At 64.0% G+C, this 27,368-nt stretch overlaps 1 protein-coding gene across 2 annotated transcripts in view; it reads right to left on the reverse strand.

The window, feature by feature from the left end:
- ZC3H3 (zinc finger CCCH-type containing 3) overlaps positions 1-27,368 on the reverse strand; it is an 84,466-nt gene that overhangs the window by 17,780 nt on the left and 39,318 nt on the right. For both annotated transcript variants that reach the window (XM_061171868.1, XM_061171869.1), the window contains exons 5-9: positions 9,757-9,944; positions 4,382-4,424; positions 4,147-4,308; positions 3,995-4,064; positions 1,855-1,986 (exon numbers count right to left, since the gene is read on the reverse strand). In XM_061171868.1, the coding sequence (XP_061027851.1) occupies positions 1,855-1,986; positions 3,995-4,064; positions 4,147-4,308; positions 4,382-4,424; positions 9,757-9,944 (595 nt within the window). The remainder of the gene's footprint in view (positions 1-1,854; positions 1,987-3,994; positions 4,065-4,146; positions 4,309-4,381; positions 4,425-9,756; positions 9,945-27,368) is intronic.

Below are 27,368 nucleotides of genomic sequence, written 5' to 3' on the forward strand. Positions count from 1 at the left end.
ACAAGGGCCGGGATGCAGCCGTGCGGGGGCTGTCGGTACAGAGGTGGCCGCGGATGAGACTGCACGTGCGCTGCAGCAGGAGGGGCTGGAGACGCGCGACACCCCAGCTGCAGTGAGCGCCCTGACCACAAGCTGTGAACACGAGGAAGAGGAGCCAGGGTGCCGGGAGGGACGGCCGTTCCAGGGCAGGGGTGGGCTGCGCGTCCTGCAGCGCCAGAAGGCACCCTGGGGATCACGCGAGCCACTGGACGGCGACAGTGCGGTCCCGGTGGGAGTCGCGGAGTCGCGGAGTCGGGGAGTCTGCACTGCTACGCACTCCCGGTGGGGGCAGGCAGGGAAGGGCGCTCTCCCTCTGAGGGCAGCGCTGGTGGCGGTGCTCCGACGCGGCGGACAGAGCAGCAGGGCTGCTAGCGCCGCGCCTCACAGAGGTGTCCCCCACGGCACGCGCGCTAACAGCTGCTCCACCGACCCGACAGCAAGGGACCAAGGCGACCCCGCCGCCAGCGCCAGGAGTGACGGGACTTGCGGCTCGCGCAGAAAGCTCTGCGGCGGCGACCCTGTGACGTGTGGCCACTGGACCACCCGAGGTGACAGGCGTCCCACAGGAGGACGCCGTGTCCCCAAGTGTCCTGAGAGTCCGGAGGGACAAAGTGAGGAGACGCGAGGGGCTGACCTCTGAGCCTCAGGCCCAGGAGCAGCGCCTGGCCCCCGAAAAGGGGAAGGAGCAGAGACCTACTCCGGGCCTAAATTATTCACAAGAAAAGGGAACGCGCCTCTTTAACAAGCCAGCGCTTTATGAAGCAAGGTTAACAATTCCACTTGAGTCAGTGGAATATTATAAACTCTCTGGGGCCCATCTGAGGACTTCCACTTCAGGAGCAAGGTGACGACTCAGCACTTTTTATATTGTTTAGAGAATAAAATTAACCCTTGCCGGCCCAGGCTGCTGCCTCTGCTCCCGCCGGATCCGGCCGGCTCAGCGCTTTTCCCACCTATAATTACCAGCCGCTATCCATCATGGGGCAGCCTCGCAGCGCCCACACGCCGAAAGGGACGCACTAAGCACTTCCACTAATAGAGGCAAACCTTAAAGACCGCTTTGATATTTTCATTTAAATGGAATCTCTTACAATAATCATCCCCAGCCTCCGGGGGTCCTGCCCCCCGCCCCACCTGGGCTGCTCGGGAGCTGCCTGCTGGGCCCCGCCTCCAGGAAGGGCCGCCCTCAGGGTCACCGCCGGCTCCGCTTGGGGCCCTGGGTCTGCGGAGCCCGGCCCGGCCCAGCCCTTAGGCTTGGGCAGGAGGAAGAGGATTCGGGGAAGGGCTCGACCGACTGGAGAGAGCCGGCGCAGGAAGGGAGGGGTGCGGTGCGCAACGCGGGGGCCGGGGCCGGGGCCGGGGAGCCGGCCCCGCACGGCCACGCGCTCCCCTTGCGCAGGGCCCAGGCCTGGTCCCCCACGGCAGACCACGGGTCCCCGAAGCAGGGCGGTCACTCACAAGTGTGTGGGGAAAGGGTGGCAGCGGGCCTTGCTGCAGCCCCTAGGCTGGTGAGGGGGCTCCCTCTCGGGGCACCGGGACCGAAGAGGCCTGTCCGGGGGCCCCCACGGCCCGTGCGGCCTCCCCCCCTGCCCCGCAGGCCCACGGGGGCGGGCCCTCCCTGAAGGAGCCGCAGCGGCGCGGAGGGCACCCGCTTCTCAGCTTCTCAGCTGCCGGGAGCTCTCCCGCAAAGCGGAGCTGAGCTGAGCCCACAGGCGAGCGTGCCGGGCGAGGACACAGCCCCGCCCCGCCCCGCCCCGCCGCGCCCCGCCCCGCCGCGCCCCGCCGCGCCCCGCCGCCCCCCGCCGCGCCCCTCACCTTCGCGCCCAGCGGGCAGTAGCCTTTGAGGAAGTCGGTGCAGACCTCCGCCCTGCGGGACACGTAGACGTGGCTGTAGGGACAGTTGCTGTTGCTGCAGATTCCTTTCAGGAAGTAGGAGCACACGGGCATCTGGGGGGCGGGAAGGCAGTGAGGCTGAGGGCAGGCCACTTCCCCCGAGCCCGCCTCCTCAGCCCACTTCACAGGCAGGAACGCCGGGGGCCCCAGGGCCCCACCCAGGGCTCCACCGCCAGGCATGAGCCACACACTGACTGTGGAAATAAACAACAGTGCTGGCCAGCAGGAGGGGCCGCCCACCCTGAAGTCAGACCCTCAGCCTCCCCAGAAGACGTGGTCGCCCGGGCAGAGCACGTCTGCCCTCACACGGTCCAGATGAGGATACTGAGACGGGGGACCCAGCCCAGCAGGCTGGCTCAGGCCCAGATGTGCTGTCACCTGAGTCCATCACCTGCCCCGAGCCTGCCTGGTTTCCAGGGTGTAGGGCTGGGGTGGCATGGGCCAGGAGGAGGTTGGTCTAGAAGAGCAGGGCTTGGGGGTAGGAGGGGGGTGGCGCATGGGGGCTCTAGCTGGGGTGTCAGCTCATAGGGCCTGAAATCCTAGCTGGGGTGTCAGCTCATAGGGCCTGAAATCCTAGCTGAGGTGTCAGCTCATAGGGCCTGAAATCCAGCAGAGTTTCCAGCTGCCTGATGTGTGGACACCTGGCAGCGTCCGTCAACTGGAGACCTGACTTGGCCTGGTGAAGCCTGGCCGCGGGGCTCTGCTGAGCACTGACCGCAGGCGGGCACTGTGGGGGACTGGTGCAGGGGGCAGGCTCCCAGCACCCTGGCCCGTCGGCAGGGGGGCCCAGGGGAGACCTGGTGGGGGACACAGGGTGGGCAGCCCCCCTTCTCCCCCGTGGGGGGACTGAGGCCTGAGGGCCAGCGGACGGTGGGAGGGGAGGGTGTGTGCCTGTGAAGTCGCCCATGCTGACCCCTGAAGCCGCCACTCTTCCAGGCAGCGACGACTCCTCGGTTGGGGCCCCTGGGGTGAGCCCTGCCCCTCCTGCAGGCCAGCCTCCTGGGGGGATGGAACCTTGCCAGGAGCTCACACAGCTGTCACCCTGTAGGTCTCACACCTTCCACAGGCCTGACACCTCTCGGGGGGCCTCCTCCCTCCGCTGTCAGACCTGCCTGCCCTGCCCACGTGGTCCCCGGGCACCCCCCACTGCTGGCCTCTCCCGGCCGGACTCCTCACCGCACCCCACTGGACTCCCGCCTGCCTGCAGAGGACACACAGGGGCTTCAAAAAGCCACTTTTCTGGGGAGAGGCGTGCGGTGGGGGGAGCTGAATACCACTACAGCTGAGGAGGGAAGGAGAGAAAGCAGAGAAACAAAGGGTGATTTAGCGAGGAGACTTTATTTTTAATTGTCTTTTAACTGCAGCGCAGAAGGAGCGGCCGGCCTGGGGCTGGCAGTGCCTTGGCTGCAGACAATTCCCTTAATGTGCGTTTTGATACAGGGCCCAAATTAGCGCTAATAAAAAGGGGTAATAAAGCCAACTCTTGCACCAAACGGAACTCCTCTAGCTGTCAGCACCATTATCAAGAGGAAACTGCGTTCTCATTTCAATTAACCTTGTTTGCACTCAGCACGTCCACACAAATAACAATAACATTAATTCAGGGCGCTGGTGCGGGGCTTCCGCGTTAGACAGCTCAGAGCCTGCACCCGCTTTGGAGCTGGAGCTAATGAACCCGAAACTCGACGTGAATTTCCAAATTGCTCACAGCAGAGTTTCGAAGCTCTACTAAGGAGAAAAATGCTGATTCTTTTCAAGTTCCTCAAGGGGAAAAGCTGCAGCAGCAGCACGCCTCCGCCTGATCCCGCCTCCCCTGACCCGCTGCAGCCCCCGCTCCGGGCAGCGGGCGGCCCCCCGGTCAGCACTGACCCCTGACCTCAGAGCTCCCCGCACTGTGGGGGGCCCAGCTGTGCGCCCCCCTCCGCCACGGCCCGGCCCCACACAGCTGCCCCTCGCCAAGCCCAGGCACACCTGGGAGCCACTGGGCACGTGGCGGACGGAGGGGCAGAGCCTCCAGGTCCCACCCCCGCCCCACGGGCACAGGGGACAGGGGAAAACTCACCTTCTCCTTGGAGACGTGGTGGGAGAAGGGGCAGGTCCCGTCTGTCTTCTTGCACGTGCCCCGAACAAACCTAGGCAAACAGGGAGGGTCTGAGGGGCGGGGAGTCCGCGCCAGCCCCCACCCCACCTGCAGGGAGGCCCCGGCGGGCGCACCTGGTGCACACGGCCACCTTCTCGGGGTCGTGGATGTAGGGGCAGCGCTCGCCGCGGTTGCACCTGCCGAAGCGGTTGTAGTACATGCAGTACTCCTCCTTCCTCCGCCGCCGCCTCTGTCGCGCCTGCCGCACGATGGCCAGGCTGCGCTGCACGGCCCGGCTGGGGAGGGGGCAGACGTCCGTGAGCCCCGGAAGGACAGGGAGCACCCCGCCCCCAACCCCAAGGGACGTACCTGGCCAGGGAGCGGCTGCAGCTGCTGGCAGGGTCCAAGCGGCCTGTGGGGGGGAGAGGCCGGTCACTCCAGGCCCACCGCCCCGGGCTCTGCCCTCTCCCCGCTCACCTGCCTGGCACCGGCCCCCTGGGATGCCCCACCCTCAGGAAATCCCTCCTGGTTTCCCTCCAGGAAACCGCTTGCCCTCCTGGACCCCTGCCAGGCCACCTCCCAGCCCCGTGCAGGGGAGAGGCCGAGGCGAGACGGCAGAAGCGGGCGGGGACGAAGGCTCAGGGACCAGGTCTGGTGGCACAGCTCCCCGAGGCCACCCTGGTTGCTGGCCAGTGGTCTTTTTTTTTAATTATTATTAATTTATTAATTTATTTATTTTTGGCTGCATTGGGTCTTCGTTGCTATGCACGGGCTTCCTCTAGTTGTGGCGAGCGGGGGCTACTCTTCGTTGCGGTGCGCGGGTTTCTCACTGTGGTGGCTTCTCTTTGTTGAGGAGCACGGGCTCTAGGCGCGCAAGCTTCAGTAGTTGTGGCACGCGGGCTCGGCAGCTGTGGCTTGCGGGCTCTAGAGCGCAGGCTCAGCAGTTGTGGTGCACGGGCTTAGTTGCTCCGCGGCATGTGGGGTCTTCCCGGACCAGGGCTCGAACCCGTGTCCCCTGCATTGGCAGGCGGATTCTTAACCACTGCGCCACCAGGGAAGTCCCTGGCCAGTGGTCTTGCCTCAAGGCAAGTGGTCCCAGGAACAGTGGGTGGTGGGGCTTCCCTGCAACCTTCCTCTGCCTGGAGCAGAACCCAGGGACGCGTGACCTGAGCGGGGTCTGGGAATGCCACCTGGTAATGCAGTAGCTAAGAATAGCTTATTTAAAGCGTCATAAGATAAAAACAAAAAAGATGTGTATGGCCACAAATCCTGAAATCCTCACTCCCAGGCCCTGAGGAAGCTGTGTGCCGACCTCGGCCTGCGTCGTGTGGCTGGAGGCCCTGGCGGGTCCCCGCTCCTCACAGTTTTGGAGGCACCTTGTAAGACAATCCTCAAAACCCCAAGTGCACAGACCAAGCAAGGCCTCTCTGAGGTCACTGACTGTGGCCTGAAGGGGAGTTGCTCACAAAGTGGTCGGTGGCGACAGGAAGGGAACAGGTGGACGCTCAGCCAGGGCAGCTGGGGTTTGGGTGGGGCTGGGCCCTGGGGGCAGGGGATGCGGGGCAGGCGAGCGGCACTGTCTTCTGAGGTGTGAGCTCACCCTGCAGAAGGGGCATCTGGGCTACTGTACGGCTCCCGCCTGCCTTTTTGATACCAGGTCACTCCCCAGGACCAAGGCGGGCCGGGCAGGGTGAGAGCTGCTCAGGACGGCCACAGTTCCTCAACACACACATGACCCTTCCCAGACCAGATCTGGTTTCCCACAGGCAGCTGCTGAAATGGATCCGGCAGCAGGAGGCACGAGTGACATCACTCAGAAATTCTAGGGACCTGAGGCGGTGACAAAGCATCCCAGGTTTAAAAAGGGACGCCCCCAAGCTGCCTGGCCCCGAGCCACCCCCGCCACTGGAGCCGGAGCCGCGTGGGAGGCCTGGGCAGGCGGCCCTCCTGTCACCTGTAGGGCCCTCTCCCTGGCTCGCCCCAGGGCATCCTTTCCCAGGGCCCGCTCAGCTTGGTCTCCCGAGCTCCTCACCCAGTCACACCAGTGTTCTGACACTTCACTCGGCCTGTCCAAACCCAAACCCCTTTGCGCCCCACAGGCCGGACCCTCAGACGCCCTCTTCCACACCCCACCCTCTGCTAAGCCCTGACCGCTCCCTGGACGCTCTGTGAGCCCGTTCTGGGCCAGTGCCCTCACTGCCCTGCTGGAGCTGCCCTCTGGCCAGTGTCCGCCCTCCTCTGAGCCTCAGTCTCCTCAAGTTAAAAAAGGCGGCTCCAGGGCTGTGCCGCGAGACCCCCGCGGGAGGGAAGTGCTCTGCACGGTGGCCCAGGCGGCTGAGTTACTGTGTGTGAATGGGGGAAGGGAACGCGATGACACAGAAGGGAGAGAGGGGGCTCAGAGCGTGAGGGCTGGCGGGGAGGGGGTCTTAGGATGGCTCCAGGCCATACTGGAGTCTGGTTTCCAGGCCGGGGACACCCATCCTCGGGGTGGCAGTGGAGGCCAGTCCAGATGGCACGCGGCGGCCCTCCACCTGCCAGCCTGAGGGTGACAGTGCAGTCTGATCACTGTCGGTGGGCGCGGCTTCCGGGGCAGTCACCCAGGCTGCCGGTGACGCTGTGGCGCCATCTGCTCCCGCCAGGGACCGCTGTCGTCACGTGCCTGCCTGTCAGACTGGGCCCACAGGCCTGGCCTCTGGTCGGGGCGGGGGGCGGGCAGGTTTACTCCTCTTTCCACTTCTGCTCTTAAAAAAAATGCCAGTGCAGGGCCCGGTAGGAGTTTTTACAAGAACAGGAGGCACCTTTTCAAATACTTTGCAGTGCTAAAAAATGCACATGAAGTAGCTGTTTGAAAAGAGGCGTGGAGGCGCTAAAAAGTTCAGCTGAAAACCCTTGGCGACCTCGGAGCAGGAGGCACTGAGCCTTCCGGAGAGCTTGCGCTTCCCAGGCGCAGGCGGCGAGGCAGCCCCCGCCCAGGCAGCGACTCAGACACGCCCCCCCCCGCCCCCCCGCCCCGCACTACCTGCCCAGGGTGCGCGGTGGCAGGTCAGCAGCAGCAGGGAGACTGCCCGCCACAGCCTGCGTCTGCCTCGGTCTGGGGTCTGGGGCTCAGAAGCCTGGGAGCCGGGCCTGCAGCCCAGGCCGAGCGAGGCGGCTCTGGCAGGGGGACTTGGGGCTTCTGCTCCACTGCAGGGACCTGCTGGCTCTCGGGGCCGAGGCACAGGCCAGGCCCAGTGGAGCCCCCCCTCAGAGCCACCGCCTGGGAGGACCCCCGCCAGGTTCCAGGCCAAAGCATGTGGGGAGGGGTCCCAGGGTTGGGCCCTTCGGGTGGGCAGACCTTAGACCTGGGAGGAAGTGCTTGGCCCCGGGGCTCCAGGGAAGCGGGGTTTGCCTGCTAGAAGGCCCTGCCCCTGGGGCTCGGGAGCTGGGCAGGGCAAGGCTCTCCCCAACGAAGCCTGGGATGGCTCGGGCACCCCAACCAGGGGCTGATGCTGTCCCAGAGAGGCCGGCAGCCAGGAGGAGAGGGGGTGGAGCCCCCGCCCCCTCCCAAGGAGGCCTGCACTTTCTCGCTGAAGTCAAAGTTCTGTCGACTCCGGAGGAGAAAATTTCTTTCTTTAATTATCATTCACCTAAGTGGGCTGCTGGTCCACAGGCATTCCCACAGCTGGGAGCAATCCACCTTCCTTATAGCCAAGAGTCGGCCACCTGTACGGGGGTCCAGGCAGCTGGTGCTGTGTTGGGCCGGCCTCGTGCCCCCAGGACAGGCTGCCCTGTGGTCTGTGCTCCAAACCCCACCTCCCTGCCCCGACCCTGAGGTGGGAGGGCTGAGCCCCAGGGCTGCCCCTTGGCAGCCAGCAGGCTAATCAGCAGGGCGTGGGCAGCTGTGGCCTGCAGGGGCGGGTCGGCAGGGAGGAGGCCTCACCTAATCGCCCAGAGGCTGGAGGGCTGGGGGAGAAGGGGTGGGGAAGGCCAGGGCGCCACCCTGCAGCCATCCTGTCCCCACCGCTCTGTCTGAGCAGGGAGGTGGGATTCTGCGGAGCTCAGCACTTGGAGGGCAGCGGGCTCAGCATGGCATCCTCCCCGGGGAGAAGTGCCCCACAGTCCCTAACGCCGGCCCCTCCCACCTGCTCTCGCGGCACCCCGGGGCGGCGGCTCGAACGTGGGGCCCCGCGATGCCTGTGGGCAGGCTGAGTCCAAACCTGCTTCTTCCTCTCAGCCTCCAGGCGCCTCTCCTCCGCCTGGATGTGGACGCGAGGGATGCGAGGGGACGCGAGGAGCCCAGGTGGCGGGTGCAGCCCCGTCCCACAGGCCCACCGGCCCATTTCGGATCAGGCTCCCGTGCAGCCCAGGGTCCCGGCGAGGGCCAGGATGGCCCCAAACCACAACCTGTCCAGCCCAAGGGAGGAGAGTAGGGAGCGGAGCCAGGGTGCTGCCTGCTGGGTCGGTCGTGAGGGTGGGGGTGGGGCCCGGGCGTAGCTGGGGCCAGAGGTCGGGCCCACGGAGAGGCTTGGTCCCTCGGGCCGCCAGACGGCCACTCCGCCGAGCGGCCGCTGCAAGCCCTGTGGGCTTGTCTGGATGCCCGGGCACCCACGGCCCTGTCCAGCCCGCCAGCAGGCCTGGCTGCGGCAGCCCCGTGAGGGGCCCGGCTCAGGGGAAGCAGCAGGCTGGAAGCGGCCGTGGACAGAGGAGGGGTCTGAGGTCCCTGCCCTCTGAGATGCCCACAGCTGCGTGTGGGCCCCACAGACTACGAGCCCACGTGCTACAGGCCCGCTGAGCTCTGGTGTCAGAGGCAATCGGGGTGGGGCAGGGCTGTCCCCTGACCCCAGGCCCCAGCCCCCCGGGCTGAGTCTCACCGAGGCCCCTGAGGAGCCCGGCCAGGGCTCTGCACCCGCTCCTCCACCACCAAGCTCTCGAGGTCAGGGCAGAGGCCCTGAGAGGCCACACAGCCCAACCCCGCAAGGTGGGAAGCAGGCACTGAGGCGGGCAGAGAGTGCCTGTCCTGGGGAGCCCGGGGCACCTGGCCTGGAATTCAGCAGCCGGGCGCCCCAGGCCAACAGACTGAGGCCCTGGGAGAAGAGAGGCAGGGCTTCCGGGAGGGGCCCTCGGGCTGTCACCCACGCCCCGCCTCCTCCCTGGACTGGGCCTCTTCTCCCTCCTGCCCCTTTGGGCGGGTCGGGCTGGGGGCTGGGGGTAGCTGGGCCTGTGCAATCCCCGTACCACCTGCAACCTCTCCCTGTTTTTTTCCCTTTTCGACAGCAAAGGAAAAGAGTAAAATTGGACTGAAACCAAAATATTTTTCTAGTTAATGTGCACACTAAGCAAATCCAAAGCATCTCCTTCTCTGCGGCCTGGGGGCGCGGGTGGTGGCGACGGCCTCCAGGCACGGCGGGGAGGCGTTGCCAAAGCGATTAGGCACCGCAGCCCCAGGTGTTCACTCGCCCAGGCCGCGTTTACCATACGTGGCTCATCTCCTTTGTCCAGGAGCAAAACACAGAAAATCAGAGGTGGCTTAGCCAAGCAAGAGGCAGGTGCACCCGAGCCATCCCTGGGGGGCCTCCCCATCATGGCCGCTGCCAGCCTTGTGAGGGGCAATTCCTGAGGCTCTGCGAGCAGGAGTGAAACGGCCCTGGGGCTGGGGCACTGTCTGGGGAGCCCTCGCTCAGGCCGGCTCCGGGAGAGCCCCAGGCCCGTGGCCTCAGACCTAGAGCAACGGCGCACGCACAGCCCTCACCCGCCAGGAGCCTCACCTGCGCGCAGGAGGGGCCTGCTGCCCCCGTCGCCTCCGGGCCGGCCATAGGTCTTGGAGAGCTTGTTGGCCGACACCTTGTAGAGGACGCCTCCGATGCAGCGGTAGCCTTTGTTCCGCCACCGAGGGGAGCCGGGCTGGGCTTTCCCACCCGCTGCAGCAGTACGCAGGCCGTTCAGCACCAAGGACCTGCAAGGACAGGGAACGCCTGTCAGCCCAGCCCCAGGGCCCGCGGTCGGGAAACCTCTGCCCTCCGCCCTCCGCTGGCACAGGAGGGGGCACCCTCAACCCCACCAACCAGGCTGGGACTGAGCCTCCCCCTCCGACACGCGCGCCCCTGCGACACAGCTTCGAGGGGGCTCCTTTGTGCCCTCGGCGCTTGCACTAAGGGGGCCCTGAGGGTCTACTCCAAGGCCTGTGGCCATCACCACTGCCCGGGAACACCTCCTGGACGCTGCCCCAGTGGTGCCACCCCGGCTTTGGGAAGGCCGTGCTGTGGGGTCAGCAAGCTCCACTGCCCGCCCTCCCCGCCTCTCTTTCCACTGCACGGAGGGCCCTGCACGGAGACTGGGAGGGGACAGGCTCACAGACCCCGCTCCCGCCGGCAACCTGTGTCGGGGGAAAGACTGAAGTCTCCTCGAGGTCAAGGGCTGACAGAGGACTGAGCCGCCTGTCCTGGGGTTAGCGGACGCCCAGGCCAGCCCAAGGGCAGACGGGTCGGGAGAAGTCCCCCGACAGACACACAGCGGGCAGCGGCCGCACACCCCCAGACCCAGGTCCCACAGATGGTGGGCCTGCAGCTGCCCTGGTGGACCTGCTCCCCGAGCCGCCACGAGGGGTCCAAGGCCCTCCCGCTGCCCAGGGCCTCCGGGCTCCAGGAGGACTTGGCCTTGGCCCCCGGTGCATTTCAGCAGGAATCTGTTTATGCAAATTGAGCTCAATTCCCTATGGGCTCAGATTCTGCTCATCACGCTGTCACCGCCCAGTGTACACTCGGGCCCCACTGGCAAACCTGGGCAAGGGAGCACCAGCTGTCGCGTGCGCATCACCTCTACCCGAAGATGGCCCCCAAGCAGCAGGAGGGGCGGGGCGTGAGGAGGGTGGCCCTACTGCAGGCAGTGCCACCAGCGGCAGCTTGGGGCCCAGCAGAGGAGCCAGCTGAAGTCAGGGCCCGTCCTGGGGCACACATGGCACCCTCCCTCTGGGTTGTCCAAAGTGCTCCCGCTGAGGCCCCCACGCCCTGCAGCCCCTTCCCCTGGGAGCATATGAACCCCAACTCCACCTGGGCAGCAGCACACCCTTTCCTGGCTCGCTAGGGCCAGGGAGGGGGCCCAGACCTGGGTCTGAAGCGCAGACGGGACGCGGCAGGCCTCCGGGCACCCTAGCACGCAAGCTGGCTCACCCCTTGGCCCCCATCTCTCCATCTGCGAGTTGGGGATCGTTGTAACCAGCCGAGTGAGCCGGGCGCTGGGGGCCCGAAGCGGCAGCGCCAGGCGGGAGGCCGAGGAGGACTTCCCGCCAGAAAGCACGCAACCCAGCTTCCCTTAATTAAAACTTAAGTTCACAAACACCAATCTTGGAGCGGAGGACTCCTGCCAAGGGTCCTCGGCAGCCGGGCCCACGCTGGCCGTGCCGACAGGCCCCAGCTGCCCTCTCACAGGGCACGTGGGCATCCTCTGGGGGAGGAGCCAGACCTCCAGGCTCTCCCGGACCTTGGGACCGCAGATCTACCCACCGTGGCCTCAGGGCATCTGCATGTCCCCCGGGCTCGCACCAAGGCCAGGTGGAGGTGTGAGGAGGGGCAGGCCTGGGTGGGGTCTCCTCCCCTCACTGCAGAACGCTGTCAGCCTTGGGAGCCCGGGATCCTCTGCAGGAGCTGTGGCTGCTGTCCGAAAGGCACCGCTTGGCCTGAGTCCTGATCCCCAAGGTTGAGAGCAGAGCCCAGGCCAGTGGCCGCCACAGCTCACTTAGCCCGAGGCCGAGAGGCCCCCGACAGCCCCGGCCCCCAGCCCCGCACCGTCCCGAGCCCTCAGAGGTCTCCCCGCCCACAAAGCAGCTGCCCTTTCATCTGCCAGCCCTGGGCCAGGGGCAGCGTCGGGGCCCCCTCACTCCGCAGCCCCCATCTGTGCACCCAGGGTCGCCCCCCAGAGCGCCGGCTGCTCGTGGCACCCAGGCCCTCACCATGGGGTGGCCGCTCAGGGCCAGCCCCCAGCCTCCCCGCACAGGCTGTGCATCGCGATCGTGGGACTGCGCTTGCCGGGAACGAAGACGCGCTAGGCCGCCCCTCCCCTTACCAGGGGCACCCCCTCTCCCACCTGCCTCTCCCTCCGCCCACGGCGCTGGCCCCCAACAAACGTGAGAGACGGGGGGAGGGAGGGAGTCAGGCCCTTCGAGGGGTGAGAAAGCTCCCCACCTGTGGGCATGCGCTCCCGGCTGAGGCCGGACAGGGACAGACCACCGCCCCCAGAGGCAGCCACGCAGGCGACGCCGCGGGATTCAAGCAGCACGTGGCAGCCCAAGGAAGAGGAGGCCCGCCCAGGCAGGGCCCAGCAGGGTGGAGGCCGGCAGATCCTGGGGTCAGAAGGAACCGGAAGCTTCAGGGCAGAGCGTGTGCCGGCCCCCTCGGGCGGCCCCCCACGAGGGCCTGCGCCCCACAGCTCTGCGCACGGAGAAGCCCCAGTCTGGGGCTGTTGCTGGCCACCCCCCGCCCCCAGGAGAAGAAGTGGCCCCGTTAATCACTGCCTTCCGCGATTTGCTCTTACAGCTAAAATGCCCGTCTCAGGTGACGCTTCTTTCTCGGGACAATGTTGATTATTCTTATGGATGAACACGACCAACCGATCCATCCCCTTTCCGACCCGAAAAGCCATGTCCCTGGGCTCTGGTGCAGTGACGGGGCGACCGCGGGCCTCTGGGAGGAGCGGAGGCGCAGCAGGCCTCCTGCTCCGAGGCCCCGGCTCTGCGCTCACAGTCTGTGCTCACACCTGGGCCCGAGGACCCCGCGTGCCTGGGCGCAGGGCTGCAGCGCGACAACAGCCCTGGACCCACAGCTCCCAGGGGCACCCCAGGAGCCTGGGAGCCAAGCTGGGAGAAGCTGCATTCCCAGATGGTGCCCTGGGGCTGCCCGGGGGAGGTGGGTGCACCCGAAGAACTCGGGGAGGGCTGGCGAGGGTTGGGAAGGGCCCCCCGCCCATGGAAACCGGCCTGGCCTGCAGTCTCGCAGAGCCGCCTCTGCCCTTCCCTCTCCCGCTGGTCCCGCTGACTTTGGACCTGTGGCCCGGCAGGTGCCGGGCAGGTGGGGGCTGGAACAGGTGGGCTGGGGGGCCCCCCGCCCCAAACGCCTTGTAGCTTTTCACTGCCGTGGGTGTCACAGCACTCCAGTAAATTGTTACCCTAATGGAGAGGACAGCCTTTGGAAACGAACTGTATTGAGAAGAGGGGATAAAATTAATGAGATAATAGCAGGGCCAAGGACCCAGAGAACACGCCTGCCCTCGCAGCAAGGGCCTGTAATTCCTTTTCTACAACAGGAGCCTCAGATCTAAAGGCTTCTCCCATCCGTCCGGCAGGCCAATGCCGCCAGGAAATTTCATTAACGCTGGAAAATAGGAAAGGTATTAAGCGTGGATAATGAAGGCCAGGGAGGGAACCATGCCTTAAGATAGTCCTCTTTCTCGCCTTTGTAATGGGAGGCATGAACTTTCCCTTCAAATCCATTTCTAATCCATTTGAAATACTACAGCAAATTATCTTTCCTTCAGCCCGAAAGCGGCCAGCCAATTTACTCCGAATAGCAGTGACAATGCCCCAGGATTTATCACCATAACCTTGACTACTCTGGGGTGAGGGCTGGGCCTCCCCTCGGCCCCCTGGGGGCCACGAAGGACAGGTGGGGGGGAGATAACATTCTAAATGAAAAGCGGCAGTAATGGGGAGAAAGACGCACACGCCACAAAAGTAGGTTTAAAAAGAAAAGCGGTCCGCGTGTCCGCTGCCTGGGGAGCAGCTAGAAACTTCTAGGCCCAAGGCCATCCAGGAACTCCAAGGGGCTCTGCCCTCTGAGGCCCCCCTCACCTGCTGTACCCGGGAAGCGAGTAGAAAGTCCCAGGGAAAAGGGACCCCGAGAGATGGGGCGTCAGGGTCTGGGTAAGACAGGAAAGCTCTCCCCAAGGAGCCAGGATGAGTGTGACGCATCCTCTGCTCTGCCCGCGGGGCGCACTGCCGGCAGTGGCCGAGTGCCCAGCCTGCCAGGGCTCCCCCACCCCCCAGCGGTTTCGAAGGCTGGCCCTGGACACCCAGACTCCCTGCACACTCCCTGGCCACTGCCCAAGCAGGTCTGTGTAGCCCCCAACACCGTGCGCAGGGCGCCCCTGCTGCGGGTCTGCTTCTCAGGCTGCACGGCTGAGATGGGCCCACCCAGGGGGGGGCATCCTCGGCTAAGCGGCCTGGCAGCCTGGGGCACAGGTGTGCGTGCACGGAGTGGACAGGCAGACCAGCTCCTGAACACCGCGCACCTCGCCTGCCCCAGTGCACCCAAGACCCTGGGCCAAGGACAGGCAGCCTGCCGGGCCACGTCACCTGAAGGCCCACAGAGTGGCTCCTCCTAACGGAGGGCACAATCGGGTGCAGGGAGGCGAGGGGCAGGGAGCCGGCCTGGCCCTGGAGACCCTGGAAGCAGCCCCAGCCTCCAGGACACCCTGGGCAGGGCGAGCCTCACCCTGGAGCTGCGCCCAGGTGCCCGGGCCTCCTCGCCAGGTCCACTGGCCTCTAAACCGACACTGCCTCAGGCCGCCAGCACAGCCCCGCCGGGCTCCTCCTCGGCTGTCACTGCTCAGGTGGGATGGCAGGACCACACTGGAGCTGAAGGGGCCCCGCTCCAGCGCATCCACTCCTGAGGGCCAGGCCTCTCAGCACCCAGTCCTAAGGCAGCCTGGCACAGGCCACGTGGACCCAGAGCGGGTGGGACAGACCCCGCCGGGGACAGGGCCAGGCCCAGGGAGCCCGCGCCCGGACGAGAAGCTGCTGGCGGGACCGACGGCGATGTTCGCACGGAAAGGCCCCCCGGGCACAGAGGCGTTTTGCTGGCACCTTCCTCCCAGTCCCCACGGTCTGCTCCCCTCCTCCGCACGCCCCGCCCCGCCCCGGGATGGGGACGCAGCCCAGACCTCTGTCACCGTCACCGAGGAAGCTGCCCTCTCGCCCCAGAGGCAGTCTGGGGTCCTGCCCTCATTCACGGCTCCCTGGTGGGCTCCCCGTCCCATCAGCTGGTTTGAAAGCTGCACGTCTGCTCAAGCTCCCCGCGCTCCACCTGCCCCCCTGCAGGCGGGTCTCTCGGGCCCTCACCGGCCACTGCTTCCTGGAGGGCACTGTGACCCCCCTCGAGCCGGGCCTGTGCACGTGCCGTCCCTCTGCCTGTCACACGGGTCTGCCCGGAGACCAAGCTCAGACGTCAGGTCCTTGGGAAGCCTCCCCCAAACCCCAACGGCTCACGGTCACGGGCCCCAGGCCCCGCACAGGGCCGTGTCACACTTGGGAGCGAGCACCACGGGGCGGGGGCCGTGCTGGCGAGCGGGGGCTCCAGTGACTGGTGCTGGGTGAACGCACACCAGGAGGGAGGCTGGGGGGCCACCCGGGTCCCGCACACCGGGGTGCCCTGAGGTGTGAGGGGAGACACGCAGACAGGAGACCTCGGTGGGCGGGAGACGGGACACGCGGGGCACTTACACCAGGAGAGGCCCCTGGGCTCAGCTGGAGGGACTGAGGCCGGGGCTGGGCAGCGGAGGGCCGGGAGGCGGGCAGGCTGGCCGGGAGCAGAGAAAACAAGCGGGGAAGCATTTTTCAGGAAATGGAGCGGCTTCCACGCAGCTCCAGGCAAGCGGGGAGTGCGCCGTCAGCAGAAGGGGCGCCCGGGGAGGCGGCTGCGCGGCGAATCCCAAGTAGGTCAGGCTCAGCCGCTGCCGCCACCGTGACGGCTGCAAACTGCCTAAGCGGGCTTTCCACGGAAACGCTGACGGCCTGGCTCCCCGCCACAGGCTGTGCCCTCCCAGCCGAGGCCTCACTCGGGGTCCCGGCTGTCGTGCAGGGCATCCTGTCGCGCAGGTGCTGACAGAACGTTCTGGGTTCTGGGGGCGAGGGACAGAGGCCCTCGGGGGCTAGGGTCCAGGAGGGGTGGCAGGGCGGGCTCCCGGGAGCCAGGGACTCAGCGGATGGATGGATGGACGGACGGACGGATGGACGGTGCGGGCCTCGGGATGACTGGGGCCACCTGGCCTCCTAAGACCCTCCTCCCAGCACGTGATGTGCTCCTCTTGAGTGTGGTCCCGGCCACCCTGGGGCAGGGGCGAGGTGATGGCTCGGCTTCCCAGGACACACCTGCTCGCAGTGGATGCGGGGCTACGGGTCCGGCGGGGGGGGGGGAGCTGAGGCCTGAGGGCCCTGGTGGGTCGCGACAAGGACAGGACGGCCCTGGAGAGGGCTGGCCGGCCCAGGGCACAGGCTGAGCACTTGAGGGTGGAACTGGGGGGGTGGGGGGTGCAGGCAGGGGGCTGTCTCCCACGGGCCCCCCTGACCCAGCAGGACACCTAGGCGTCGTCTCTGAGGGCGCTGCTCCTTCCCAAGGGACCCCGCCCCATCTCTCCCCGGTAACGAACAGAAATGATTCGGGGCGCCCCTGGCCAGCCGGCATCTGGTGGGCAACACTAATCGTGCTGCCTGCAGTACAAGCGCCACGGCTGCATGATGCGGGGCTGGGTTGTTTTATGTGCTCACATCTATTCAATTGGTATTTCGATCAATGCATGCATTACAAGCTTTCCCTTTAAGAGCCTAATAAACAACAAGATAGAAAGTAAAATTCTCCATAAAATGACACTTTTAAAAATCCATTTCAGCTGAAGCTATTGGTGTTTTGTATGTTAGCTGCAAAAAACAGGTATTATTGGGCCTTAATGGCCCCACTCCAGAGGGCAGAGTTCATCTCGCTGGGCTGAGGGGCTGGGGGGGCCCAGGATCAGGCAGCCAAATGGCTGGTGTAGCCCAGGGCGGGACCCCGGTCCTCTGCGCCCAAGGGTCGCCCTCCAGGCTGGGCTGTCGCCCAGGGCTCCCCTGGCCCCTGACTGCTGGTGAGGGGCAGGGCGGGCCCTTCCTCTGCTCCCTCGGCCCCTCCCACGTCGCTCTCTCTTGCCCACCAACTCCCCCCCCCCCACCCCCACCGGCTCACCGTGCCCGTGAAGTCCAGCCCGCCCATCCCAGCCCTCTCCCGCAGGGCTGCATCGGGGACGGGCTCCACGTGGGCAACAGACGAGGGAAGGCTGCTCAGGCAGTAGAGCGCCAGCCCCAGGTTCTCTGGCTCCCAGAGGACACCGCTGAAGGAGCCCTGTGCCAGTCGTCTGGCTCGTCCGGTACCCGGCCCTTGCAACCCGAGGACACCCCCGGGCACCATCCGCGATGCCCGGGCTTCAGGTCCAGCCCAGCCTCCACCACCCCTCCACGTCCCACCCCGAGCCAAGACCTCAGACTCTGCCCCCCCGAGCCCCGAGGGCGCTTCCTCAGGCTCCCTCCTCAAAGCTGGGCCGGCCCGTCAGCCCCTGCTGCCCACACACCATCCTCAGAGCAACCCCTCCTCTGTGCCCTGGTGTCCATGGCTCTGACCCCCATCACCAGGGACGCGGGGACCAGCCCAGAGAGCGCCCCCGCGGAGCCCTGGTGGCGGGACGGGCCGAGGCCCCAGTGAAAAGCCAGGCCACCTAACCTCTGGCAGCAGAGGGCTCGCGCTCCTGGGCCAGGCCTCCCATCACCTACCTGCCTGGCGGCCCATCTCGGGGCCTCTGCCCTCGCACTGCCCGGCAGCCCTGCCGGCTGGCACTCGGCGCGCTCCACCTTGCAGCCGGCCCTTCTCGGGACGCGGCTCGCAGCCCCTCGCTCGCTGAGCGCCACGTGGCCTACGGCTCGGGGTTAGAGGGCCCTGGCCACCTACACCCCTCCCCGTCTCTCCAGCTCCCCTCTGGCCCCAGGGCCCAGGGCTGCCATCTGCTCGGCAGGCACCTCCCTGCACCCCTGCTGCACCTCTGGCTCTCACGCCAGTCACCCATGTCCCTCTGGTGACCCCCTAGGACATTCACGCTTGCGAGTACGTCACGAAGGGGCCCCAGCACCTGGACGTGGCCAAGCTGAGAGACACTGGAGGGCAGCCCAAGCGGGAGCACGTGACACAGTGGGAACACGACCAGACCCCCAAATGCTACAAGCCCCGGCCCTCAGGGACCCGCATGTCACCACTACCTAAAGAGACTCAGGAAGAGAGGAGATGGGGGGGCAGGTGCCCCTCCCCCACAGTCCCCAGTGGGACGGCTCCTCCTAGAGTCACGCGTGAGCACAGCCTGGCTCCCCGGGAAAGGGGGTGGGGGCCGCGCAGACGGCGGGATCCACGCAACTCCAGGGAAAGGCCCACGAGCTCAACAGCAAAAGCTCCTGAGAGTCAGAGGGCGAGCAGGTAGCCAGCTGCAAAGTGAACACACGCCCGTCAAAGCCTCCAAGACACCAGCAGGACTGGCTGGGACCACAAAAAAAGGCAAAACAAAACACTAAAGGCGACACCTCAGCAGGTGTGCCCGGAGACAGGCAAAACCCACGCAACACCGTTCCTGCAACACCGTTCCTGCAGCACCGAGACGAGGCGAGCCCTGCACAGAGGGCAGAACGAGAAGCTTAAATGCAGGCGGGTGGGTTTGGAGGCTGGCTGGCTGGGGAAGGCTGAGAAACTGAGCCAGTGTTGCTACGGTTCACCTGAAGAATACGGAGGCCAGACACACAGGTGGGTGGTGAGGACAGACAGCCCAGCAAGAGCACAGTCTCCGGCTCTGCATTTCGGTGGGGGGAGGGGCTCGTCTCAGCAAACGTCTCTGGGAGGAGACAAAGAAACCTTGACCCCCCATCTCAGACGTCGAGTAAAAGTTAACTCACAAAGGATCGTAGGCTGAATATAAACGCTAAAATAGCCAAACTTCTAGAAGAAAGCGTGACCTTGGGGTAGGCAACTATTTCTTCAACACGACACAGAGCACTACTCATAAAAGAAGACTGATAAATTAGACAGCATTGAAAGGCAAGCCCCACACTGTGAGAAGATATCTGACAGAAAAATGTAGCCATAATATATAAAGAACACTAGCAAATCAATAAAAAGACAAATTAATACAAAAGTGGGCAAAAGACTCCACGGGGCGCTTCACGAAGGACTGCAGAAGTGGGAGAAGACGCTGGCACCGTGAGTCATTGGGATGTGAGATGCCACCCCAGCCCCCGTGACTGGAGCACCCTCACACTGTGGCACAAGTGCAGGCTAGGACAGCCATGGGGGAGACCGGCCTTCCCTGCTACAGCCCAGCATCCATCCACCCGCTAAGGCCGCCGTTCCATAGAGAGGAGGGCTCCCAGTCACTCGGCAACATGCCCAACAGGACAGAGAGCAGCAGAGACTGGGAATAACCCAGACGTCCATCGAGAGCAAAAGGAGCCCAGCGTGGCGCACCCTGAGAGGAGTACGGCACGGCGAGGAAAAAGAAGGCGCCTCTGCTGCACCCGGCACCGTCTCAGCTGGCTCAGGCTGCCATAAGGCACCACAGACAGGCGGCTAGATTGGCCCGCAGTTCTGGAGGCTGGAAGCCCCAGCCCAAGGCACCAGCAGGGCCGGTTCCTGGTGAGGCCTTTCTTCCTGGCCTGCAGGTGGCGTCTGAGTGCTCAGCTCTGGCGTCTCTTCCTCTTCTTATAAAGACACCAAACCTATCAGATTAGGGCCCCACCCTAAATGACCACATTTAACCTTAACCACCTCTGTAAAGGCCTCATCTCCAAATATAGCCACACTGGGGTTCAGGGACTCAGCCTATGAATTTGGATGATTCAGTCCACAACAAACGGTGAGCAAAAGAAGTTACACACAAAACAGTACCTACTATATGAATCCACTTGTATGAAGTTCAAAAGTTTTGAGACAGAGCTAGTCTAGAGGCCAGAGGCCAGAGGAGTGGGACCTATGGGTTGGCTGGCTGGGGACGGGACGGGAAGGAGCATGTGGGAGCTTCCGGGGCAGGAGACGGGCATACGCTGACCTGTGCGGTAGGCACGCAAGATGAAAACCCACAGAACTGACCACTGAAAATACAAACCACCACAGATGTTTTGCAAAGGGATATCAAAGAGAAAGATCTGTCCAGAAGGCCAAGTTCAGGAACAAGATTTGTACATGACAAAAGTGACATTTTTAAATACTGGAAAAAAAGTCTGAACGTCTAGTGGTCCAGAGACAACCAGGTAAGCGTTAAGCAAATTTAAATTTGACCTTTAGCCTTACACCATGTCCCCAATAAAGTCCAGGTAGGTTACAGTTTTAAATGCAAACCTTGAAAACATAGCACTAGAAGAAAATAATTGAACTCATGTAATCTTGGGATGAGGAAGCCTGTTCTAAGCAAATCAATATACTAAGTCTTAACAGACTGACAGATTTAAGAACACAGAAAAGTAAAAAGTTCTATTAAATATCCAAAAGGGTGCCCCCCACCCCGAATACTTAGAGAGTCTTGAAAACCTGTAAGAAACAGGCCAGAGACAAATGAACGGTACACATAAAGAATGTTGAACTTGACAAAGAGTATGAATAAAACTGAAATTAAAAGAGTTCCCTGGTGGTCTAGCAGTTAGGATTTCACGCTTTCGCTGCTGTGGCCCAGGTTCAATCCCTGGTCGGGGAACTGAGATTCCCACAAGCCATGTGGTGTGAGGGAAAAAAAAAAAAAAAAACTGAAATGAAAACTGGATAGCATTCTCCTCCAGTAAATTGTCAAAAAGTTTCTGGCAGTGGCAGCTAACACCAAGGAGGACACGAGAAGATGCAAACCAGCACGGCAGGAGGTGCCCCCCTGGCTCTCCCTAAAGCCCAGAACCAGGGCGGCCCCTCCTGGATGAACCGACCTCAATGAGGTAGACAAACGAGGCACAACTTCAACAGCCGGGTCAGGCTGTAGCCACCTACGCGGCAAGCCAAATGTCACCTCCTTGCCTCGGGAACACTTCCGGGCTGCAGGCACCACTGGGCAGAGCCATCTGTGGGAGGGAGGAGGTGGCGGCAGTGCGGTCCCATCGGCGCTGGGTCTCACACGGCAGAGACCTTGCTAGCACCTGCTGGTGGAGGATGGTCCAGGTGGAAAGCGCTCAGCCAGGGCCCGGCCCCAAGGAGGTCCTAGGGGTGGGGTGGGGGGAGCCCCGGAGGGCAGAGCGGCAAAGCCCACCCTCCCAGGGCCGGACGCCTGAGCCCAGCAGGGCGGGGTCGGGCAGGTGGCCTGGCCTCGCCCACATGCAAGCCCTGACCTGGGCATACCCGCCTGGGACCCTACCAGGCAGGTGGGCAGGGCGGGGCGGACTGGGAGGGGCCTGGCGCACCCCCTCAGCCCTGCCCCACCCCCAGAGGATCTCCCTTGCCAAGGGGACAGAGCCTGGGCCATAATTTATGCTCCCCCGCCTATGCTTTATGGCTTTCTTAATTCGGCTCCTGCTACTATTAATGTAGTTAATGCTGAGATTATATCTATTTTCTGGCGTCAGATGGTGATTTATTCAAGCCATTTTTCCGGTGGAGGCTCCCACGCTGTTAAATCAAGCGCCTTGCCAATTAAGTGCTGACTTGGGAAGTGGACGCAATCTTAACAGACATCTAACCGCAAATTAAACCGGGGCTCCTTACTCTGGGGAGTGGGTGGGGCAGCCACAGAAACCTTGCTGACTTCGAAGAAAGTCCGAGGAAAATAAGCCGGTTCCGCACCTGCCTGCTGCTCTGGCTCCAGGAGATGGGAGTGTGGGCCCAGAGCCAGGCTCAGCTGGAGCTGGGCTCAGGGTCCTGCCTGGCCGCGGTGACTGCCCCGCAGCAGGGGTGGCCGGGGGAAGGGCAGCCGTCACCGGGCCTGCCCCAACACACAGAGGTCTTTGCAACTGCAGCCCCTCCCACTCGGGACAAACGTTTGAAAGGAGACACCCCACGATTCCTCCACTGTCCACCAGTTGGCACGTGAAGTGGCTGAAGAGGCCCTCTGACAGCCTTAGCAGGGTGCCAGGTGGGAGAAGATGTGACGGGGACGCCCCAGCAGTGGATGGACGACATTCTGGCTCTGCAACCCCGGTCCTGGGTGGAGCCCTCAATGGCCAGGGGTGGAAGAGGGTCGAACCAAAGGCCCACCTCTGAGGACTCGCATGGTGATATGCTGGCGGGGGGGAGGTTAAGTGCCGAGCCATGGCAGGGGGAGGACATGCCCACCCCACCCCCCAAGGGCCCGGCAGCTCCTTGGGTGCCCCTGTGCCCTTTGGGAGCCCCCTGCCCAGAGAAGCTGAGGGTGACGCGGAGCAGGGCTGATGCCACAGGGTGGGGCCCAGGGAGCAGGTGGCGGCCAGGCTGCCTGAGGCCCACCAGGGGCCTGAGCAGGCACCTGCTTGTGGGAGCCCTTTGGGCACGGTCCTCAGCAGGGGGGGCCCCCGCACCCCGCAGCCAACGCGGGGAGCCCATTATCCTGAGCTACCCAGACCCCTAGAACAACGCCTCCCCCCCACCCATCTCCAGAGGCCCCAGCTCGGCCCCGAGAGGGGAATCATGCCGTGGGGTAAGATCAGGCAGGAGGGTGGACATACGCAGAGAGTTAAATATGGTATTGATTATTTGGACGATGCTTTACTACCACCTCTAAAGCCAGGATAAAAGTGGTATTTAAAACGGTGTTTTATTGTGTAAGGCACCCAGGAACCACTGGGTGGACAAGGCCGTTTTATTTCTTCCTGTCGGGGGCAGTCTTTTCAGCTTCCCCTGCTCCTCATCCCCCGGGACACCGACACAGACGCACGAGGGCCCACAGTGCAACGTGTGGCCAGGGCCTGGGCACAACCGAGGGCCATCTCCCACAGGGCTCCACGGGGAGGGACCTCACGGGACCTGCCCAGCTTCCTTCCAACAGTCCTGCTGCCTTCGGAACAAAGCTTCCCCCGGGGCCAACGGCGGGGATGCTCTCTCTAGGTTTATCCTGAAACACCCAACCTGGCCTGTCCCACTCTTCCTCTGTGAGTCGCTGTGCTGTCACCAAGTGCACGGAGAGGCCACACCGTGGCCTGTGCTTTGGCCGTGGCAGTGGCAGTGGCAGCGTCGCACGGGGCCCTGCAGGGTGCTGTCCCGTCAGCGTTGGCCCACAAGGAGCCAGGCCCGGGCGAGGCGCCCGCCTGCCTGACCCTTTTCCACGCCGGTCTGGAGGCTGCTGGGCAGGCCTTGGCCACACAAGCCAGTTCCCGTAGGGCGAAGAAGCCCCCTGTACATCTCATGATCAAGACGCAGTGTGCTACGGCAGGCGAAGCAGGCTCGGCCACAGGCAGCAGGGATGGAGGGTGGCCTGGGAGAGCCCTTCCCCGCGGGGCAGCTGCAGCGAGGCGTGGAGGCTGGGAGGTGGTGCCGGGCCGCGGGGTGGTGCCAGGCTCGGGCATTCTAGAGTAAGAGCGCCTCACAGCCTGCCACCGCCGGGGCCCCGGCCACTCGGCACGCCCGCCCTCCTCACCTCCCTGTCCCCGGCACCCCGCGCACGCCTGAGGCACCAGGGAGCGGCGCCCCACACCGCGAGAGGAAGGGCGCGGGGCAGTGGGAGTGGGACAGAGGGAGGCACGCGCACGGCCGTCCATGGAGAGAAAGACACCAATGCGCGAAGGCAGCGACAAGAAAGCAGGGCCAAGGGATGAAGCAAGAGGACTGAAGGTTAGAGGGCCCGAGTCACACACAGACGAGGGACCAGCAGGGCTGGGGCTGGCCGGACGACAGAGACCATCCCAGAAGGGACCTGCGGCAGAGCGCCCTGGCCTTCTCAGGGGGCCGCTGTGTCCTGCACCCCAGCCTTGGCCCCAGCCCTGCGCGGCAGCTCCTGCCTACCAGCATGGCCCTCAGGGACACTGACCCAGGGATGCACCCTGGGCCAGCGAGCTCCGGGCCAGCTCACCACGGGCCCGGAGAGGGAGGGGACCACGGCCACGGAACGGCAGCCCCTGGCCTGAGACGGAGCAAACGGGGGCTCCAGTGTAGGCCGCCAGCCTCCGCTCCCACGCCGTGTGCAGATACAACGCAGGTGCCACCTGTCACGTGGTCTCGCCACAAACACTCTGGCTACAGTGCCTGTGACCCTAGGCCCACACCAGCGGTCCCCATGGCCAGGGAAGAAGTGGTGGCACAGAGCTGCGTTGGGGGCAACTGTCACGGGGGGCTGTGTGGCCACTGGGGAGGACGGGCCGGAGGCTCGGACGGATGGGGAAGAGGCACGTGAGCCCCACCCGGCCCCACCCCACACCAGGCACCCGCGCACCCCATGTCAATCCCCCGCAGTGTCAGCACAGAGAGCCGAGGAGGATGGCTCAGCCTCGCCCCTGCCTGGGAGCGCAGGGGCCGCGTGGCACTGGGGTGGCCCGGCCTAGCGCAGCCTCCCCTCACTCAGGGCTCCGGACCCTTAGTGCTGACTCCCTGCAGCGCTGGCCGTGTCCCCCGACATCACACGGGTCCGTCCTAGAGCTGCCCACACGGGGCAGGACGGGGACTGAGAGAACGAACAGACCCCGAACCCAGAGGGCCAGGCTGGCCTGGTGCTCGGCTCCTGAGGGCAGGGGGTTCCACGTGCCAGCCCACACCGGTGGCAGTGCTTGACAGAGGGCACAGAAGAGAAGGAAGGCAGCAGGGCCACCTCGGCCTGTGCACCAGCTGGGCCCTGGCGCCCAGGGCCCTCTCCTCAGGGTCCTGCATCCCAGGCCTGGCCCTGCCAGCGAGGGGCTGGGATCTAACGTGGCCAAGAAAGGTCCCCCTTCTGGACCAGGTTCCGGAGGGAGAGCGGGTAGCCCTCAACGTCCCAGCCTCAGTGCCGACAGGGGACGGCTGTGCCCTGGCAAGGCTGGTCTCCTCCCTCACCTCCCCGAAACCATCAAGGGGGTGAGGGGTCAAGGCCCCACATCGTCGCCCGAGCCCCAGGCCCTCCCCAAACCCACCGGGGAGCGCAGGCAGGCATTCAGGCCTCAGGGCTGCCGACAGCTGAAAGGCCTGCTAGATTCAGACAGAGAGAGAAATAAATAACCAAGACGCGCTTTGAACCGACTTCCAAATTAAGAGTTGCACCTTTGCTGTCAGGCCCCCGCCAGCAGTTTCCGCGGCACCTCCCGTGCAGAAGCGCACCTCAGCCCATTTATTAGAACGATGAAGGCAAAGGGACCTACACTGCTCTCCTTCCTTAACGAGCAGCCGAAGGGATCGGTAAGCGTAATTTCAGAGGCCGGTAATATTTTATATAATCGCCGAGTGGTTTAAATTGAAAACCCCCAACTGAATCAATATTTACTGCATTGAAACGAAATGAATAGTAATAAGTCACTAAGCTCTCTGTCCTGTTTCATAAAATAAAAAATTATAAAAATGAGCCCAGGCGCAGGGAGGCCATCACATTAACTTTTACAGCACTTGGGGAGCCATAACCGCCTGTTCTCATAAAATAAAATTCTAAAAAACCTGCCAGAGGAGACCTGCTTCAGCACCACGTGGGGACGCAGGCGGGGGTGGGGGGCAGGAGGGGAGGGGGCAGGGTCACCCCAGGTCCCTCCCTGACCCCTACTGGCGCCCACCAATTCCCTTAAAGAGGCCCCACCCTAACCTCTCCAAAGCTCACCACCAAGAGCTGGGTCACACCTCCCTGTCACCCTCAGGCCAAACTTCCTGCTCTGATTTCTTTTTTCTTTTTAAATAAATAAATTTATTTATTTTTGGCTGCGTTGGGTCTTCGTTACTGCGCGTGGGCTTTCTCTAGTTGCAACGAGCGGGGGCTACTCTTCGTTGCGGTGCGTGGGCTTCTCATTGCGGTGGCTTCTCTTGTTCCGGGGCACGGGCTCCAGGCACACGGGCTTCAGCAGTTGTGGCACGTGGGCTCAGCAGTTGTGGCGCACGGACTTAGTTGCTCCGCGGCATGTGGGATCTTCCCAGACCAGGGCTCGAACCCGCGTCCCCTGCATTGGCAGGCGGATTCTTAAGCACTGCGCCACCAGGGGAGTCCTTTCTGCTCTGATTTCTTTACCTATTTCTTCCAATCCCACCCTGAGGGATGCTCTTGGCTGCTCCCGTGGCACAGGAAAGGCTGTTCTCTGACCACTCCCAGGCCCGGGGTTGGTGAGGGGTATATGTGAGTGAGGGCAGAGGACGGGGTCCAGCACAGAGCAGCAGCCTGCACTCCCCGTGGGCCCGGAGAGGTTGAGAAAGGCCAGGCTTCCCCTCTGGGGCTCCAAGTCCCCCAGGAGACCCAGGCCTGCAGGGTTCCCTCGGGGGTTGGGGAGGCGACGCTGGCAGAGAGCAGAGCCAGGTGAGAGCCTCCGGGGGGAAGGGTCCTTGACCTCACACTCTGAACGTGGGGCTGAGGATGGCGGCACAGCAGCCACAGGGCACAAGCCCCCCAGAGGGCCGAGAGCCCCCGTGGACCCACCACCAGACTCCTGGGCAGGAAACAAGGCGCTCATTCAAGCTGAGGCCGACTTGGCCAGGAAAGGCGTGGACACAGGGCCTTGAACAAGTGGACCACTCCCGCAACTCAAGAACAGGAGACAAACCAGTAATCAGAAACGGGCAAAAGATGTGAGCACAAAAGAAGACACAAAAGAACACAAGAACGGCCTTAAACAATCCCGTGCCTAAGCGTTCAACATGACTGGTAATCAGGGAAATGCAAATTAAACCACGACGAGATGCCACGGCACCTTGAGAACGTGCTGCGATGGGAACTGGAACAGACAGGGGGCGCTGCTCCAGGAGGGGACCCGCGTCTACACAAAGAGCCCCGTGAGAGCGGGGAGCCGCCCGCCCTCGAGAGCAGGGCAATCAGCAATCGCTGGGGGTGGCTGCAGGCGGACGTGCCGAGTGTGCACCTCCCCTGCGGCGTCTAGAACCAGCCAGAAGGACCAGAGTGAAAGCGGCCAGAAGAGGGCTCCTCAGGGGAGTCACGAGGGCACAGGGGGAGGCGGCCTGAAGCAGCAGCAGCAGCACGGAGACAGCTGTGCGCACAGGTGCGCGGATCTGACCCAGGAAGGCCTGCAAGGAGGACGCACCGCGCTGCCCGGACCCGCTCGACATGCTCCCGTCACCCCTCGGCAGCGCGGCTGCGAGCGGCCAGGAGCCACCGTGCTGCCAGGAGCCGGGGTCCGCAGGCGCGGCTGGTTCCGGGCTGGAAGAGGGCAAGTCCCAGGTGAGCCTGGAAGCGTCCACTGGGCAGGTGAGGGAGGCTCGGTGAGTGACGGTGCCACGTGGAAAGGAGACAGGGCCAGCCCAGAGGGGGCCTCCGCGGGCCAGCGCCGTGGCCAACGGAGGGTCGAATGAATCACATCAACAGATTATAGCCTGAAAAATAAGAATCGGGAGTCCATACCATTACAAATAAATGAATATACAAGGCAACAGGGGATGAGGGACAGCAGTTCCTTACAGGACCCCGACCAACCGATATGGAAGGAATGAGGGGCTGGAAATCACTAAGGGTCTAGAAGGAGCGGGTGAGGCCCAGCAAGGAACAGGACGTCCACACA

The sequence above is a fragment of the Eubalaena glacialis genome, chromosome 17 (genome assembly GCF_028564815.1).
Source record: "Eubalaena glacialis isolate mEubGla1 chromosome 17, mEubGla1.1.hap2.+ XY, whole genome shotgun sequence".
Classification (NCBI taxonomy): Eukaryota; Metazoa; Chordata; class Mammalia; order Artiodactyla; family Balaenidae; genus Eubalaena; species Eubalaena glacialis.